The sequence below is a fragment of the Podarcis vaucheri genome, assembly GCF_965113315.1.
Source record: "Podarcis vaucheri genome assembly, chromosome: 7".
NCBI lineage: Eukaryota > Metazoa > Chordata > Lepidosauria > Squamata > Lacertidae > Podarcis > Podarcis vaucheri.
Genome location: NC_138765.1, coordinates 19,005,977 through 19,024,159, shown reverse-complemented (window position 1 = coordinate 19,024,159; position 18,183 = coordinate 19,005,977). Strand labels below are relative to the sequence as shown.

General features: G+C 48.7%; 1 protein-coding gene across 2 annotated transcripts in view; it reads right to left on the bottom strand.

Annotated features, from left to right (window-relative positions):
* Positions 1 to 15,283, bottom strand: part of IGLON5 (IgLON family member 5) — a 136,105-nt gene extending 120,822 nt beyond the window's left edge. The window contains exon 1 of one of the 2 annotated variants that reach the window (XM_082231843.1): positions 14,991 to 15,283. In XM_082231843.1, coding sequence (XP_082087969.1) covers positions 14,991 to 15,219 — 229 coding nt within the window. In that variant the 5' untranslated portion in view covers positions 15,220 to 15,283. The remainder of the gene's footprint in view (positions 1 to 14,990) is intronic. The other variant, XM_082231844.1, reaches the window with a different exon arrangement.
* Between the last annotated feature and the right edge of the window lie 2,900 nt (positions 15,284 to 18,183).

Sequence of the window (18,183 nt, the reverse complement as noted above, 5' to 3'; positions counted from 1 at the left end):
ACTGCACCTCAGTGGTAGAGCATCTGCTTTGCATGCAGAAGGTCCCTGGAGGTCCCTGGCATCTCCAGGCCGGGCTGGAAGGAAGTCCTGTCTACAATCCCAGAGAGCCGCTGCCGCCAGTTTGCACGATACTGAGCAAGGATGGGCTAATCTCACATGGTATTAAGCGGCTTCCTCTGTCTTAGTGCTGTGCTGAAAAGGTCTCCCTTGGATGCTCTTGACCCAAACTATTCTCCATTGGTTAATGAGAAAAGAAATGCATTTGGGAATTATCAACTGGGAGAGAAAATTTCAGTGAAATGCTCATGGGTGCAACTTTTCTGTTGTGCTCACTGTTTACTTTACATCTGAGATGGCTGGGTGGCTTCTTTGAGTGTCCTTTCTGTCACTCTACAAATCATCTCTCCAGTGGCCTGCGTTCTGCAGCCTTCCTGGGTGCCCACCCTTCAATTCTAAGGGTGCATGGCTATCTCCTCCAATGGGCCTTTTTCAGATCAGGAAGCTGAGGCAGTCAGGGAGGCTGCAGAATGGTGGGTATATGTTGTCTAGAAAGGGAAAAAAACATGCACATCATCTTTGGTGTCCTTGCCATGCTGAGGTTAAGCTCCACACCCACTGAAATTGTACAAAATTTCCCAAGAATGAGGCAGAAAACTGGAAGCTTCTTTTGCAGAGGAAGAAAGTGTTTGAGCAACCGCAGAACAGATTTCAGGACAGCACTGCATCTTCCAAACACAACATCTTCCTATACCCAAAGTGGAAGGGAAGACAGTACAGTCAGAAGATGTGGTGATGGCCACCAGCTTAGATGGCTTTGAAAGAGGAGGTGCTAAAATGAGTATTTGTCATTATTACTATGTGGAACCTCCAGGTGCCACCAGGTGCTAGTTGCTGAAGAGCAACTTTGAGCAAGGACTGTTGTCTTCATGAGCTGCTCTTCCATTCATAGAATCAAGGCTATCAATGACTACTAGCCATGATGACTATGCTCCACCTCCATTGTCAGAATCTTGCCACTGGCTTCTGGTTGGCCATTGCCAGAACAGAGTGCTGGATTAGATAGGCCATTGGCCTGATCGAGCAGGCTCATCTTATGTGAGTTTCCTGGAGACATTTGTTTGGCCACTGTGGAAAGCAGGATGCTTGATTAGATAGACCCATGTTTTCCAAGCTTGGGTCTGCAGCTGCTTTTGGACTACAATTCCCACCATCCCTGACCACTGGTCCTGCTAGCTGGGGATGATGGGAGTTGTAGTCCAAAGAAAGCTGGAGACCCAAGTTTGGGAAACACTGAGGTAGACCTTTGGTCTGACCCGTAGGAACATAGAAAGCTGCCTTATACAAACTACTGCCCCATCTAACTCAATATTGCCTCCACTTATTGGCAGCTGCTCTCTGTGAATTTTGGCAGAGGTCTCTCCCAGCCCTACCTGGAGATGCTAGGGATTCAGCTTTGGACCTTCTGAGTGCAAAGCAGATGCTCTGCCACTTGCTGGATGGTAGGGGCTCCACCATCCAGGAAGATGCTTCTGCTCATGGAAAAGGCAACTCAAAGTACTCCTACCCTCACTAGAGCTAGCCGGTGCCAACAGCAGTAGATCCATAGTTCTTTTCCACCTGGACTGTCTCCTTTCCCACCATGGGGTCATTGGACACCAATTGCCCTGCAGGGAACAACATGTTTATGTTCTGTTTCATTTTAAGTCTGTGGTTCTTAGTGTATCCATTTGACGTCCATAAATGCTGCAAGCTGCATTAGAGGCCTGCAGCTGAAAAGCAGGATATGAAACTGCTAAATAAATAGCCGCAAATAATCAACCACAAACCTACCCCTAAGAAGCTGAGTGGCACAGATGGGGAACATGTGGACTACAGCTCCCATCTTCCCTTGGCCCTTGGCCATGCTGGCTGGGGATAATGGGATTTTGAGTCCAACAACATCTCAGATTTAAACTGTTGGCAGCGTGGGCACAGTTGGCAGTGTGGGCAGCCACTATAGGTGCCCATGGAAGCACAGGTGTAGAAGACCAATGTGGCAATCACTGCCTGGTGATCTACAGCCGTTCAAATTTGACATATGCCATAGTTGCTGACTACAGTAACCCCTATGCCAACAGCAAACTGATAGTACCAGCCAGGATTGGGGAAATATTCTAAACTCATGCAAGAACAGCAGGAAAAGGGAGGGTGTTTGTGGTTGCTGACTTTCAACTATCTGTTCCAGAGGTCACCAAGGATGCCCAAACAGGAACTTCATCAGATTTGGTAGCACAGGGAATTCATTGAAAACTCTGCCTTCAGCACGTTCACCCTGCTGGCCCCAATTCCAAACTCTGCTGTTTCGGCAGAAAGTGTTATTGGAATCTGTTTGGTCACTTGAGGTGGTATACAATGCTAGTGCTACTCCAAGCAGTCCTACTAAAGTCAATGGACATGACTAACTCAGATCCATTAATTTCAATGAGTCTACTCAGAGTAGAAAGTAATTTGAGATGATCCATCAGTGGAAACCAAGGACTAGCCTAGACAGACCTTTGATTTGATTCAGCAAGGCGGCTCTTAACGTTGGAACAAATGCGTATTAATCATGGTTCAATTAAAAGACACACACAAAGAAATTCATTGTTCGGCATCATCAACATGTCCCTGAACACGGAGCAGTTTGGGGAAGTAATGGAATTTTACTGGGAGTTAAGGTGAAAGTTTCTTGGAAATCCAGAACACAGCTTTTGTAACAGCCTCACAACCAAATCATTTCTGCCGTAACTATAACAACACCAGCAAGAATGCTGTGGCCAGGATCCAGAGTTGTACTTCAGGCATGCCCGAGGGCTCGGGTACATCCAGTGGGATTTTTTCCTCTCCTTTGAAAAGCAGTCCCTACTCCCCGTCAGTACCATTTCGCAAATTGATTTGGGATTCCCTTGCCATGTGGCAAGTCTCCAAATCTCTCTTGGGTGTGCCAAACTAGTTGTGCGAGTTCTTTGGAATCTTTGGGGCTGCTCTCCATTAGTGCTGATAATCGAGAATCAACATCAGCATTGCAAATGATGTCCAGGCCGGTGCCCACCCACTTGCATTATTAATAAAGGACACTCCCAACAACAATAGGAAAGGCAGCCTCTGATTTCAATCAATGCCTTCAATGATAACTGAGAGCTGTTTTACCAAAGCTGTGTACACAGTATACATTTAAAGCACACACACACACATTGAAAAAGAATAATGGGAACAATAGTTTAAGGGTGCTGGAATGGTGGACCTGTGAGAGCTGAACTACAGTTCCCAGGATTCTTTTTGGTGGAGGGGTGTGTGCTTTAAACATGCTTTAAACAATATACACAGCCTGAGTCTTAACTGTTAAAGCCCTCTCTTTCTCTGTTAAGGAAATATTAAATCAATTAACTGTGAGTTTTAGTTGATTGATCAACTGATTAAATCTGCATACATTTGCATATGAATACAACACTGGGGAGGGGCACTCTTTCTTTGTTTTTAGATTATGCATGCATGCATCATCATCATCTCAGAGAAGACACTCCCTCCTGTGTCAGAAGATAGGAGGTAGACCTCACTACGAATGAACAATCCAACCATGGGTTTAAGAATCGCCCTGCTCAATCATCCAAAATGACTACTGAGGTCCAGAATACTCTTTCCACAGTGGCCAATTAGATGCCATCTGGGAGACCCCTCATCAGGGTATGAAGTCTTCTAGGACATAGTAATCAGCTGCATGCTGCCTCTGATTCTGCGCCCAGTCGCCGTGATTAGTAGTTATTGATAGCCTTATCTACAATGAAGCTGCCTGATTCCCATTTAAAAATACCTAAGGTAGTGGAATTGAGTATTTACATTTACTTTTCCAAAAAATAAAATAAAATAAACTGCCCCCGTTTAATTTGGGGTTCCTTTTTAATTGATCATAAGGCTTTTAAAAATCCAACTGATTAATCAATGCTGTGCATATATACTTGGAAATAACTCCTACTGCAGCGGTGGGGGACGCGAGTCCCTCCAAAAGTTATTAGACTCCAACTCTCATCAGCCACAGTCAACATAGCCAATGGGCAGGGATGTGGCCCAGAAACATCTAGAGACCCACAGGTTCCCCAGTCCTGCCCTACTGTGAGGGTAGCCGATGGGTCTCAAACCCTCAGTGAGTTAGGGACTTCCCCTGCATGCGAAGACAGGCTCTGGTGGACTGAGCGGATGAGACTAATAGTGAGTCCAATGGTCAAGAAGGCAGTTACTGCATGTGCTACAGAGTAGCAGTTCTCAACCTGTGGGTCTTCAGATGTTGTTGGACTACAACTGCCATCACCCCTAGCTAGCAAGGCCAGAGTTCAGGGATGATGGGAGTTGTAGTCCAACAACATCTGGGGACCCACAGGTTGAGAACCGCTGCTATAGAGGGAAGTTAGGGACAGATGGGGCTTGTCAACCTGGGAAGGTAGCCCATCTAGGAGAAGGGAAACTGGTGTGAAGCCTCTGCTGCCTTGCAGCTATAGTCATTTGTGAGAAAGCCTTTGGGGAGAAATTCTGAGGAAAAATCTGCATCCGCTGCCTTGTGGGACATCTTCCGGAGAAGAAAAGGAGTAAACCCTACACAAATCTGGAGTGGACTCCCTAAGATGGTTTGATGGCGTCTTGTACGTCTCCTTCCAGCAACTCCTGCAGCCAAGCTGGTGCCAAACATATGGCTCTGCTTTCCTTTGAACCCCATCGGTGAGGTCAAGAGGGTCTTGTTGTCTGGGCAGGACAGGACCAGCACACACACTGCCCGGTGAGGTCACTTCAGTGCTGACAATGCAGCAAAACAATGCAGGAGGCAACAGTTCTGAGTTACCAGCCTCTGCAGCCACGGCAGGCGCTGTGATTCTCCAGCAGCTTGACTTCACCCCCGGAGCACACTCCATTGCCTCTTGAGTCAGACGGATGCCAACGACAAGCTAGTAAGGAGAAATTCCTCCCTGGTTAAGGACAAATTCCTGCTACGCTTCCACAGTTGGAGGCAGTGATGTTTCTGAATACCAGTTGCTAGAAAACACGGGGGGGGGCAATGTTCTTGTGCTTAAGGGTTGCCCTCAGTCATGTGTCTGGCCAATGCGCAAACAGGATGCTGAATTAGATAAGCCATTAGTCTGATCCAGCACGACATCTTTTTGTTCTTAGGTTCTCAATTGCGCTTAGCATTGCGACCTAAATACTGAAGTCTTGCAGGATGGATGGATAGCCACACATAGATTTTTGTACATGCAACTAACATGTGCAGGGGGGGGACGCACAAAACTGGCTGGAGAAATTTGGGGTTTTCTGAGACTCCTCGCTCTCATTTCTAAGACCGCAAGTTGTCTTAAAAAACAAACAAAAAAAACAACAACCCAACAACTCCCAAGTTGTGCTTGAAAAAGTGTGGGCAATACCTGCCAGAGAGGTGGCTGAAAATGGTTTCTCAGTGGCCATTGAAGGGAAGTAGAATTCCTGAATAGCAAACTGTCCTTCTCTGTAATGAGTCAAACCAGAATAAATGATGGAACATTTTAAGTAAAGACCACAAAATTAATTATGCAATAGAAGAGATATCAGGCAACATTGCTCAATTTGCATAATTTAGACAAGCCCCAGAATTCAGTTTCTCTTTGTGTAAAGTTTGTATACCTGGGTGCAGGGCTATATTTTACTAATTATACGGGGCAGGTTTAATTTTTAAAAATTTATTTTGGAGCACTCACAACCCTCGTTAGGGCTCTGTAGATCTGGGGAGAGAGATGTTCTCTTTACTTTCTTCTCCAATGTCCTTTCCCCCAAGGAACTGAGAAATGAGACCCTTAGCTGACTTTTTACATCAGTTAGCGGTCTAGGATCCCTCTTTCAGAAGTAAGTCCTACTACTTGGTGGATTTTGAGGCAAACGTCACACAAAGGATGACCAATTTTGGCATTCGTGCAGCCAGAATTAGACTGAAATTTGCAGAAGTAAATCCGATTAATTGCAAGGAGGAACATTTGTTCCACTCGATGATCCAAATTGCGCCGACGGACGTATAAACCTGTCTGCTGCTTTTTATCCCAGCCATGAGTTTGTCTCCCTGCCTACCTGCTTCTTTCTTTAACCGTTTCTTTGCAGCAGGATATTGCAGTGGCCCAAAGCCAGCTATCGGAATACAGAAATAAAAGAAAATAAGCACCTTACACAAGTCCACAGATTTAAAAAATGAAAACTTTCAAGATTCTGTTCCAAGAAATACAGAATGTATTAGGAAAAGGCAAAGATGTAGATCATTGCAACTTCTGCTCAGAGTCCTCACACACTGAAATCACCAGTGGCTGGTGATTCTCTGCAGGAAGTACCTATAGGTAAAGGTAAAAGGACCCCTGACCATTAGGCCGACTCTGGGGTTGCGGCGCTCATCTCGCTTTATTGGCCAAGGGAGCCGGCGTACAGCTTCCAGGTCATGTGGCCAGCATGACCAAGCCGCTTCTGGCAAACCAGAGCAACGCACGGAAACGCCGTTTACCTTCCCACCAGAGTGGTACCTATTTATCTACTTGCACTTTGATGTGCTTTCGAACTGCTAGGTTGGCAGGAGCAGGGACCGAGCAACAGGAGCTCACGCCATCGTGGGGATTCGAACCACCGACCTTCTGATCGGCAAGCCCTAGGCCACCCGCAGCGCCACCCACAGTGCCACCCGCGTCCCAGGAAGTACCTATAGCCACTGCAAATAACTGGTAGGAGGGCTGACACCCACACCAGACATTTAAAGCACTTTTCGGCCACTTTTAACAGTCACCACTTCCCCCCAAAGACTCCTGGGACCATAGATGCCAACTCCCTGAGGACCTAGGTGTCCGAGCAGCCACAAAAATTCCCCATGAAGTGGCTGGGCACCCACAAATTTCAGTACCAGGGTCATTCATGCTGCATGGCACCCATAAACCCGGGCACCCATGGTCACAGGGCCAAACTGGCACTCCTGTCTGGGACCTGCAGTTTGTTAAGGGTGCTGGGGAATCACTGCTCTGTAAGGGCTCCCCTAACAGCCCTTAGCGCCCTTAATACACACTACAATTCCCAGGATTCTTTGTGGGAAGCCATGACTCTCTAAAGTGGCATGATGCTGCTTTAAAGGTACAGTGTAGATGCGAACTTAGCCAACATTATATAAGCCAGGAGCAGAAAATTCTTTTCCACCTAAGGGCCACATTTCTTATTGGGCAGCTTTCTGAAGGCTGGCTAATAGGTGACAGTCCATGCATGCAAAAGTCAGAGGTTTCTCTCTCCATTCAGGCAACAGGTGTTATTACAGTTTGATACCTTTCAGCCAAGCAAAGTATTATTGTTGTTGTTGTTGTTGTTGTTGTTGTTGTTGTTGTTGTTATTATTATTATTATTATTATTATTATTATTATTATTATTCTGCCCTTCATCCAAGGATCACAGGCTGCTTCACAAGTACAGTGGTACCTTGGGTTACAAACACCTTGGGTTACAAACACTTCAGGTTACAGACTCCGCTAACTGGAAGTAGTATCTCGGGTTAAGAACTTTACCTCAGGATGAGAACAGAAATCGTGCGGCGGCAGCACGGCGGCCCCATTAGCTAAAGTGGTGCTTCAGGTTAAGAACAGTTTCAGGTTAAGAAGGGACCTCTGGAATGAATTAAGTACGTAACCAGAGGTACCACTGTATATCTTGATGTTTAGCTGATGATATATCACAATGTTTAAAGCCAGATATTGCCCAGCCCTAGCTGGGACCATATAACACAGGTATTGAAAGACCTGTTATATGAAAGGCCGGTTGCAGGTTAAGCACGGACCTCTGGAATGAATTAAGTTCTTAACCAGAGGTACCACTATACTGGAAGAAAAGGCAGGGCTAGCCTGGAGAATGTCCCAAGTGCACTCAGATAAATCAGGTCAACCTCACTGCTAGGCACAGGTTTTCCAGGTGCCGCTTCCACCGAAGCTAACTCGGAGAAATCACAACCGACTATTCTGCCACTGACAAAGTTGAGAGTGCCAACCATATTGAGCCTATAGCAAAGCCAACGTTGTTGCATCACCGCCATGTACTCAACACTCAGGATCAAAGCAATCTTCAGCGTCTGACCACTCGGTACGTACAGTATGGTTTAGTGCCACTGTTGTGGAAACTCTGCAAGTAGCTGGCAGCCCGTGCCATCAAAACCGACAGGTACAAATTGGACATTAACAGATTTAGACTGGAAATCAGAAGGCAGTTTATATTAAGAGGTGTGAAATTATAGGGCAGTCTCCCCGGAATGACGATTTGAGCAAAAAGACCCTTGTGAACATAGGGAAGTTGGATAAATTTAGAGGGGATCAACTGGTGATTACTTTTCTCAAGCTTCATGGGAGTCGGAAAGGTTTTGTTTTGGCCCAGCTTCTCCTTTGCATGCAGAAGGCTGGCTCTGCCATTAGGCAGTATGAGGCACCCGCCTCGGGCGGTTTGATCTTGAATGTCATGAAAGGGCAGCAAATTGTTAGTTACTGCATTTCTATTGCCAGAGCGCTGGAGAGATGCTTATTTTCTGCCTCAGGTGCCAAAATAACCCAGTTGGCCTTGGATAGCATGCACCTTGACTTGGGGCAGAGGTGCATTTGCAACGAGGCAGCGCATGGTCTTGGGCCAGGCGGCTGAGATGCAGCAAACAAAATGCCACTCTGGATAGATCTGTAGATGTGGGGAAGTGCTGTGGCTCAGTGGCAGAGCACATGCTTTCCTTGCAGAAGCTCCCAGGTTCAGTCCTCAGCATCTCTGTGAGGCACTGGAAGAGACCCATGGAGAAACCATGGAGAGCTGCTGCCAGTTGGTGCTGACAGCACTGAGCTATATGGACCAATGGTCTGACGCAGTGCTTTTTTTCCAGGAAAAAATAGGTGCCTCAACTCACCACAAAGTTGTTACAATAAGTCACCAGGTGACTCTGAGCACCCTGAACAGATGCCAGTTTGCCAGCAACTGTGTTCACCACCCATGGAGGTGCTTAAAACTATGGCAAGCTATCTTCCTAGCTGGTTTTAGGGGTCACCCCTGGTTCTGGTGCAAGTCAGATAAATGTGCTTCCATCTCCCTCGTTCTCTTAGATTCAGACAGATGACTAGAACAGCTCGGAAGGGCTCTCAAGCAAACACACACATGTGCAATGGTAGAGGTCTGCCTGGAAAGCTTAAAGCCTTTGTTCCTCTGCCTTTGCCTTTCCTTGGTCACCTAAGGTAGATCTACCAGGTATGTTTAGCCTGAGTAAGAGAAGACTGAGGAGCAGCACAGTAGCATCCTTCCAACAAGGCTGGTTTGCTATTGCGCTCCCGAGGCAGGCAAGAAAAGACCAAACTGGCTTAAGTTGCAGGAGGGCAGATAGCAGCTGAACATTAGCAGAAACTTATTGATGGTACAATCTGTTTGATAAAGGAACCAATTACCTAGGGCAGTGGATGAGTTCTCCCTCACTGGAGGTCTTCAGGCAGAAGCTGGGCAGCCATCTGTTTAGGGTGGTCTAACTCTGGATTCATAAGAACACAAGAAGAACCTGCTAGATCAGGCCCATGGCCCATGTAGTCCAGCATCCTGTTCCCACAGTGGCCAACCAGATGCTTGTGGGAAACCTGTGATCAGAACCTGAACACAAGAAAGTTCTCCCCGCCTGTGGTATTCAGAAGCATTATTTCTTCCATGAATTTGTCCAATCCTCTTTTAAAGCCACCCAGTTCCCTTTACTGAGCAACTCTATGATTCTGGGATCTATTAGCACGTTTAGCGACTGCACACACACACACCATACATTTAAAGCACGTGACTTGCCCAAGAATGCCAGGAACCATTGTTTGTTCCAGGTGCTAGGAATTGTAGCTGTGTGAGAAGGTACAGTTCCCAGCAATCTTTGCAGGAAGCCATGTGAATGTACGGTGTGTGATAGTGTATGTCTCCATGCCAAGTGCTGGAGACAAGCCAGAATTGTGTTGTGGTTAGAGCATAAGACTAGGGCCTGGGAGACCAGAGTTCAAATCCCCACTCAACCATGATGCTCACTTGCTGACCTTGGGTGAGTCACAATCTTTCAGCCTAACTTACCTCACAGAGTTCCAAAAGGCATTTGACTGGCTGGTGTGGGAAACAGGATGCTAGGCCTGATGGAGCTTTGGTCTTGCCCAGGGGTGTGCACAGATATGCTTTTTATTACTTCCTGAACTTTTGGAGAAGATGCAAACCTGACCTTTTCAACAAGTTCACAAAGCATTGGGCTACTGACAGACTATTAGCCACAGCAGCTGAATGGAATCTTCAGGTCCAGTGATAGCCTACCTCTGAGTACCAGGTAGCTTTCATGTCTTGCTCATTAGCTTTTAGACAAGTCAGACTAATGGTCCATCTAGGTCAGTATTGTGCACACTCACTGGCATCAGCTTTCCTGGTTTCCCCAGCACAGCTTGAAGATGCTCCAGGGATTGAGCCAGGGAACTTCTATACTCAAAGCAGAGGCACTGAGTTACAGCAGCCCCTCCAACCCCACAAAAAAAAAAGAATTAGATTTGTTCACTGGCGTTCCTGTTGCTCCTCTCCATCCTTTGCAATGGCAAAGGAAATTGAGAAGCTGGAATGTGTTCAAAGGAGGGCAATCAAGATGATCAAGGGTATGGAAACCAAGCTTCATGAGGAACGGTTGAGGGAGTTGGGTATGTTTGGCCAGGAAAAGGAGACTGACAAGAGATATGATAGCCATCTTCAAGTATCTCAAGGGCTGTCACATGGAGGAGGGAACATGCTTGTGTTCTCCTATTCTGGGGCCCAAACCAATGGCTTCAAGTTGCAAGAAAGGAGATTCTGACTAAACATCAGGGAGAAATTTCTGACATTAAGAGCTTTTCGACAGTGGAGGTGGTGGACTCTCCTTCTATGAAGCTTTTTAAGCAGAGCTTGTATGGCCATCTGTCATGGATGCTTCAGCTGAGATTCCTGCATTGCAGGGGGTTGGACTAGATGGCCCTCGGGGTCTCTTCCAACTCTACAGTTCTATGAGTCTATAAAATCACAGCGTAAAGCCAGTAGGCACAAGGTCAGTAACAGCCAGTGCAAATAGCACAAACTTAGACAACCTCGTCCTGACACTCCCTGCCATAATAATGCCTGCAACAGAAAAACCTCTGCAGCCTTCCACGCCACTGCCAATACTTCTGAACAAAGTAATCCCAATCATATCGGCTGGGAGTAGATGTCAATCATGCATGCAAATAAGCAGGAATTTCAAGGAGTTGTACTTTCTGTGTCCTGAGCCTGACGTTACACGCTGCAGATTAATGTTCGAAGTGGGAGAAGCAGACATGCTCCCTGTGCAGGGACAACTGAACCATTTCCCACCATTGGCAGCAGGGCGGGGGGGGGTGTTGGTGGGGGGGGGGGCGCAAGCCACTGCACCTTAAAGCCAATCAGGCTGATTTACACTTTCACTTCCCAGTCTGATACACAGATTGGGGTGGAGTTACTGTTTGGCTTTCGCACTTCTGCATTTTGTGAGACAGTTCTCATCTAAAATAAAACCCCTCACATGCACATAAGCGTGTGCATTAGATGCATATTTTAGTTCCAAATCTGGGGGGGGGGGGAATGCTTATTTTAGAATGAAACCTATACAGAAACGTGCAGACATACATCTTTTTAGAATGGAATGTGTGCGAAATATGTATTTTGCATTTGAAGGTGTACAAAAATGCCTTTTCCTGCAGGTTTTTTTTAATTTTTAAAGAAAACATTATTGCAGAATGATGTTGAAACTGGGCAGAAAAGATTTAGAATCTGGTATGGATCAGGAATTCAGTGATAGGGCCACACTTTGCTTGCATGAGTTGCTCGCAGTTCAGTCCGATATTTTCAGTTATAGGAAGTAATAGGAACACAGGTCCCATACCACAACTATCTATTTGCCCATCTAGTCCAATATTGTCCACTCTGACCAGCAGCAGCCCTCTAGGATCTTGGGTAGAAGTGGGCTTTCACAATGCCAGTTACCTGCTCTTCTTAAGTGGAAATGTCGAAGAATTTTACCCCATTCAAAGCATCTGTTCTACGATTAAGCTATGGTCTCTCTCCCTAAATTGTAATGGGTTTTAGGTACAGTAGATGGGTATGGGGAGGAGGGGAACAGCTCCTGGAACCTCAAGTGCCCTCTGCAGTCACAGCAAGTAGTCCTGTTGGGCTGGGTGGGCCCGCTGAACTGCCTTCCATTATCCTGCCCCCAACACACAGATCCCAATCCCACCAGCCACACTGGCGCAAACCCCAGATACCCACTTGTATTTACATCAAAACCTCTGAGATTCATCAGGCTCTGCCAATGAAACTGCTCATTCTGGTGATGCCACCAACATGTGGCACCAACCAACAGTGGCTGGTTGGCAATGAATGTCACCCCAGCAGCCAGTGAGAACGCTGCTCTCAAAATAGGCCAGAGTCAGAGCACCTGCTGTCCACAGACCCGACCCATGGCTTGAGCATGGGCACTACTGTGAAAGAGAGAGAGAGAGAGAGAGAGAGAGAGAGAGAGAGAGAGAGAGAGTTGCACTGATGGAAAAGGCCTTTCCATAAAAGGCTGATCCAACTATTCAGAGCCCACAGAAAGGTAGCCAGGTTAGTTTGCTGTAGCAAAAATAACAGAAGAGGCCTTCAGCACCAGAATATGAACAAACTCATTATTGGATACATAGGCAGTGGTCCACAGAAGGTCATGCAGCTACAGATTTGCTGGTCTCTAAGGTGGTATGGGATTGGTCTGGGTTGTTCATGCTGACCAGATGTCTTCCAATTCCATCAACTGAACAATACCCACACCAGAACCTCATTGCCAACAAGGGGATGCAGATGTCACAATCACCCAAATGACCCTTGTGATTTGATTTGATTTTACTACTGTTAATACTAGTGTTTCCTGTCACACCAACCTCTGCAAATTGGGAGAGGGTGGATGAGGAAGTTCTTCTCCTTCCCTCCCCACCTTCCTCTTTCTTTCTCATAAGGTATGAAGGCTCAGGACTACTCAGTTAAATTGTTTGGCAGTACATTCAGGAGAGATGAGAGAGAAGCAACATATAATTAATTTATGGCATTCACAACCACAGGATATGATGATGATGTCCGCTAGCTTTAGATGGATTAGGCAAATTCATGAAAGATAGATCTGTTGATGGCGGAGACCCAGGACAGACTCCCAGGAGAGAATGTGGACCTCCTCTTTCAGGAATTGTGCGTCTCTGCATGCCAGGTGCAGGGGAATCTGGGAGATGGCTGTCCTGTCACGACTGGAAACAGAACATTGGAGTAGGTAGACCTTTGGGCAGACCCACCAGGGTTCTCACAATCCCATTTTAAATGATACAGCCATCCACAATGTTCCAAAGCACTAGCCTGGCATTAGCCTGACCTGCAGTGCCACAGCTCCAAGCAACCACACTTACAACGCCTCACCTAACCACCCCACGGTCAGTGCCAGCAACCACACCAAAATGCCAATGTTGGCATCTGCGCTGAGATCAGGACCATTGGTCAAGCCGTGGCAATGACGCCTGTCCACCCCACCACTACCACCCAATGACAAGATTACACACAAGGCCAGGATCGGTGGCATCAAATTCTCACCAGGTGATGGAGTGGTGGGCTTTGGAAGGGCGGCAAAGGGAGATAGCAGGCCAAGGGTGAGAAGCAAGCATTGAAACCCAAGCAGACAGATCCTCTGCATGTTTACTTGGAAAGGAGTCCCCCTGAGTTCAATGGGACCCATTCCCAAGTAAGTGCTGTATGTACAGTGTTGCAGTCTCACTGTCCCAAAGTGAGCACCATGGCATGGTCTCTCTGTGTGCTTCTCTTACCTTCTACAGCGTCCATCCCAACATCTATCCTCTGGGTTCATCTATGCCTCTATAAATATTCTGGTCATCATCAGCACCACCATCACCTATCATCACCTCTCTTCCTTTCCCCAATCCCATCTCCCTCTCTCCCTCCCTCTCTCACACACATTACACAAGTCCCCTTTTTGCTCTTTGTTTATTCCCCCACAAATGTATCCATCTGGTGATTAGCATCCATACAAGCCGTTCATTCATAGACCAGGGTGTCTCCATCCCTCTCCATCTCTCTCCTGTATGGTCATCTCTCCAACATATTAGGAACACACAAATCCCCTCCTGTTTCTCTCCAGATCTGCACCCTGCGCCCAGGAACCCCTCTCTTCCCTCCACCCGCCAGAACCCTTTGCAGATCTTTAGGCGGCTTGCTCCCTATCTGCCCACAACTACCCTGTGGCAAACAAGTCGTGCAAAGAGGCAAGCGGCGCACTTAATTAACGACCGGCATCTCCGACGTTAGCTATCCGTGGCAGGAAATGTACAGTAAGCATTCAGATACGCAGACCGAACGGTCCGGCGGAGAGAGTGAGCCGGATGTTGGAAAGGAGGTGCCAAAATTGTGCATTCACAAAGCACGCATGCAGTTGTTGTGACACCTCATTGGGAGGGGGGGGGCGAGAGAGATCTGGGTTTCCGTGGCATGCATCTGCGACCAAGAACGACGTATCCCTAAGGGGCCGCGCGGATATTTGCAACGCGGTTGGGGGTGGGGAACCCCAAGCTTATACTTGGGACAACTCCAAGGTACCTCGGCGAAATGTAGCCCCCCGAAAAAGACCCCAATCGTGCGCACAGCCACGCACATCTGTGGCGCTCGGTTGGTCTGCAGACCCAGGGACAGAGCACCGCGCAACTGTGCTACAGAGATGCTCCCAGCGCATCGGTGCAACTGCGCTACCGCCGTGGCACGCTACACAGCCGTGTCTCCCCGTGGCGCGCACACAGGTACGCATTGGGTATTCCGTCCGCGCACTCCTGTTCTCCCAGCCCAGCCCCCCGCAAACCACCACCAGCACCACCACGCACACCCCGCCACCGCCACCCCGCGCAGCCGGAATGCAGCACCTTGATAGAGGAACAGCATCCCCATCCTGTAGAGGAGCGTGACCAGGAGTGCGCAGTGCATGTCTCTGGCTGGTCCTGGGTGCCGGCTGGGGGGCGATGCTGCAGCAGCTGCCGGAGGAGGAGGAGGAGGAGGCGGCAGAGGAGGAGGAGAGCGAGACACAGGCAGCGATGGAGGGAGATACAGGCTGGCTCTCGCATTCAACCCACCGCCAGCCTTGCTGCATCTCATGGGGGGGGTGTATTGTGGAGGGAAGAGAGGAGGGAGGAGGAGGGGAGAGAGAGGGAGCTACTGAAGGGGGTGAGAATTCTGACAGACAGCTGGGCAGAGATGAGGGACGCGCCCGGCAGGGCCAATCCGGAGTCCGGGTGGCTGGGAAAGGGGCCGGGCATGCAAATAAGGAGGGAGGGGGGCCGCCAATGGGAGGGAGGGAGATGAGGCTGGTGGGACGGGCCGAGGAAGGGGGGGTGATTTATGAGGGGCTCTTTGTTACTGCAGCAATGCTGGGGATGAGGAGAGTGGGGAGGAAAGAGAGCAAGCCCCCCCCCCCCACGCACACAGAGCCAGGGAAACCCAGAGAGATCCCGGCTAGGCTGTTAAGCCCCCTCTTCCCTCCCTCACCCAGCCCCCTTCCTCCGGCTTCCCCCATAGAGGAGCATCTTCTGTGGGTACCTCCTGGGGATGGAACGGAGGAAGGGAGTTAACTCTTGCAGCCCATTTCCCAGCTCTCTCTCGCGCGACGGTCTCTCGTCTAACCCCCTCCAAAGTCTTTCCACCACTTCCTCCGCCCCATGGCTCGCCTCAAAGCTGTCCTCAGCACTTTTTCCCCCTTTCCAAGCGCGACGACCTCTTGGCCCTGCAGGCTTCCCCTTCCTGAGTCCCTGCAGTCCTGGATCACCTTCAGCTAAGTTAGCCAACCCCAGAGATCCAAGATGTTATTCTCAGCTTTTTGCACCTTACCTAGACTCTGTGCTAGAAAGGCAGTGAGATGTAGTGGTTAGAGCACTGGATGGGGTTACCTGGGCAATATTGGCCCCTGTCACTCTTTCTTTCCTTCCGACCCTCCTCTGATGCCCTTTCACACCTCTGCCTCCTTAAGGCTTGCACAGCTGTTTGTTGCAGCAGCCCTGGCTAGAGTGGTACCTCGGGTTAAGAACTTAATTCGTTCTGGAGGTCCGTTCTTAACCTGAAACTGTTCTTAACCTGAGGCACCACTTTAGCTAAGTGCTGCCGCTGCGCCACCGCTGCGTGATTTCTGTTCTCATCCTGAAGCAAAGTTCTTAACCTGAAGTACTATTTCTGGGTTAGCGGAGTCTGTAACCTGAAGCGTCTGTAACCCAAGGTACCACTGTACAAGCTCCCCAGGTGAATAGTGCCTCTGGGGCAGGCCAGGGGGTGCTTCCCAGCAGGGCCATCTTAAGCATCTCTGGCGCCATGGGGCAAAGATCCCTCCTGCACCCCCCCCTTTCCCAGAGTTGTTGACCTTTTCCCAAGCCTCTGCGGGGATTGCTCTCCTCCCATGGAGACTTGGGAGGGAAACTGCATGCCCACCAGCCATATAGTTGGCGGGGCACAGCTGGCGGGTGCGCAGGGAAAGGGGAGGCTGCCAGCAAAACCGCGCAGCTCCCCCACTCGCTGGGGCACCCCTTAGAGGTCGGCAACCTGGTGGAGCGCCACTAAGCCCAATGGGAAAGATGGCTCTGCTTCCCAGGCCCCTGTGGGGCAGTGTGAGGAGACACCTCTCTTTGGGGTGGGAGAGGCAGCTCAAAGACCAGGGGCAGCAGCTGTGGCTACCCAGAGGACTCCCAAGGAGAGGGGAGAAGAGAGGAGGCTGAGGGAACACTCCACAAGGGAGGGTGTTCAAAAAATGGTGAGAGGGTTCTGGCTCTGGAGGCAAGGGGTGACATAACTGGGCTCCTGAGTCCCACAGGGGTGCCACAGAAAGAATGTAGTTGGTCAATGGAGTTGTGGACTCAAAAAGGTTTTCAACCTTTGGGTTAGAGTAAGGGCTGCTTACCTTTGCCCCCCCCCCCGTGTCATTGGATGACAGCTGCCTTCAGCCCTGCCCATACAAACATAGGACTCAGATACATTTGTCAAGAATCAGCGTTTTGAATGCATTATAAACATGCAACACCAGATGGCACCAGAGAGCAAAAAAAATTCTAAGCCATTTCTCATAGTGTTTTTCCCCCCTTTTATTTAATTTAACGTTTTAATTTCTGACTTTTTTATAGTGGGGTTTTTTCCCCACCCGTAGAATTTTTTGCATGGCATGGAGAAAGTGGAGTGAAATAAGTTTTCCTTCCCACCTCTTCATTCGGCATATTGTTAAACTATGGAACTCGATTTCGCAGGAGGCAGGGATGGCTTTAAAAGAGGATTGGACAAATTCATGGATGATAAGGCTTTCAGTGGCCACTAGGACTACCAGCCACAATGCTTCTGAACACCAGTAGCTGGAAACTGCAGAAGAAGAGAGATCTTTTGTGCTCAGGTCTTGTTTGAAGGCTCCCCACAGGCTTCTGGCTGGCTAGTGTGAGAACAGGGTGCTGGACTAGATGAGACCTTGGCCTGATCCAGCACCCTCTTCTTGCGTTCTTATTGGCCATGCTGCCTGGGGCTCATGGGAACAGGAATGTCTGGAGAGCCACAAGATTCCTATCCCGCAGTCTTAGAGGAAGATTGTGGCAGAAATCTGAAGAGGAAATGAACACAGGGTGCCTTCACACCACCCCCTTAGAGCACAGTGAAGTTATTTCCAGTGCATTCCACAACACTCCCCCACCCACAGCGGTTCACATCAGCACGGCTTCCTTACAGTAGAATTCATTTCTGTTTGTGCACTCACTAGTGGGTGTTGGCAAGGTGAGGTTGCCTTTGCCCTGTGCAAAGATGTTCACACTTTGGTTAGAGGTGAATCGGGAGCAGCTTAAGGACTTCAGTCGGTGTGAAGCCGGTTTGAGAAACAAGCGAGGCGTCAAGCAGTAATGTAGTGCAAGACGCGTATGCATTTTGGATAACATCCTGTGAAGGAGGATTAAAAATCCAGCACTGGATAATAAACAGAAGTGTGATCAGAGCCACAGGTTTTTTTGGGGGGGGAGGGGCTTTAAGGCAGCAAGATGTAGAAAAGGGGAGTCTCCACAAGTGTAACTTGTCAGAGGGAGAACATGCCAAAGACCAGGAAGCAGC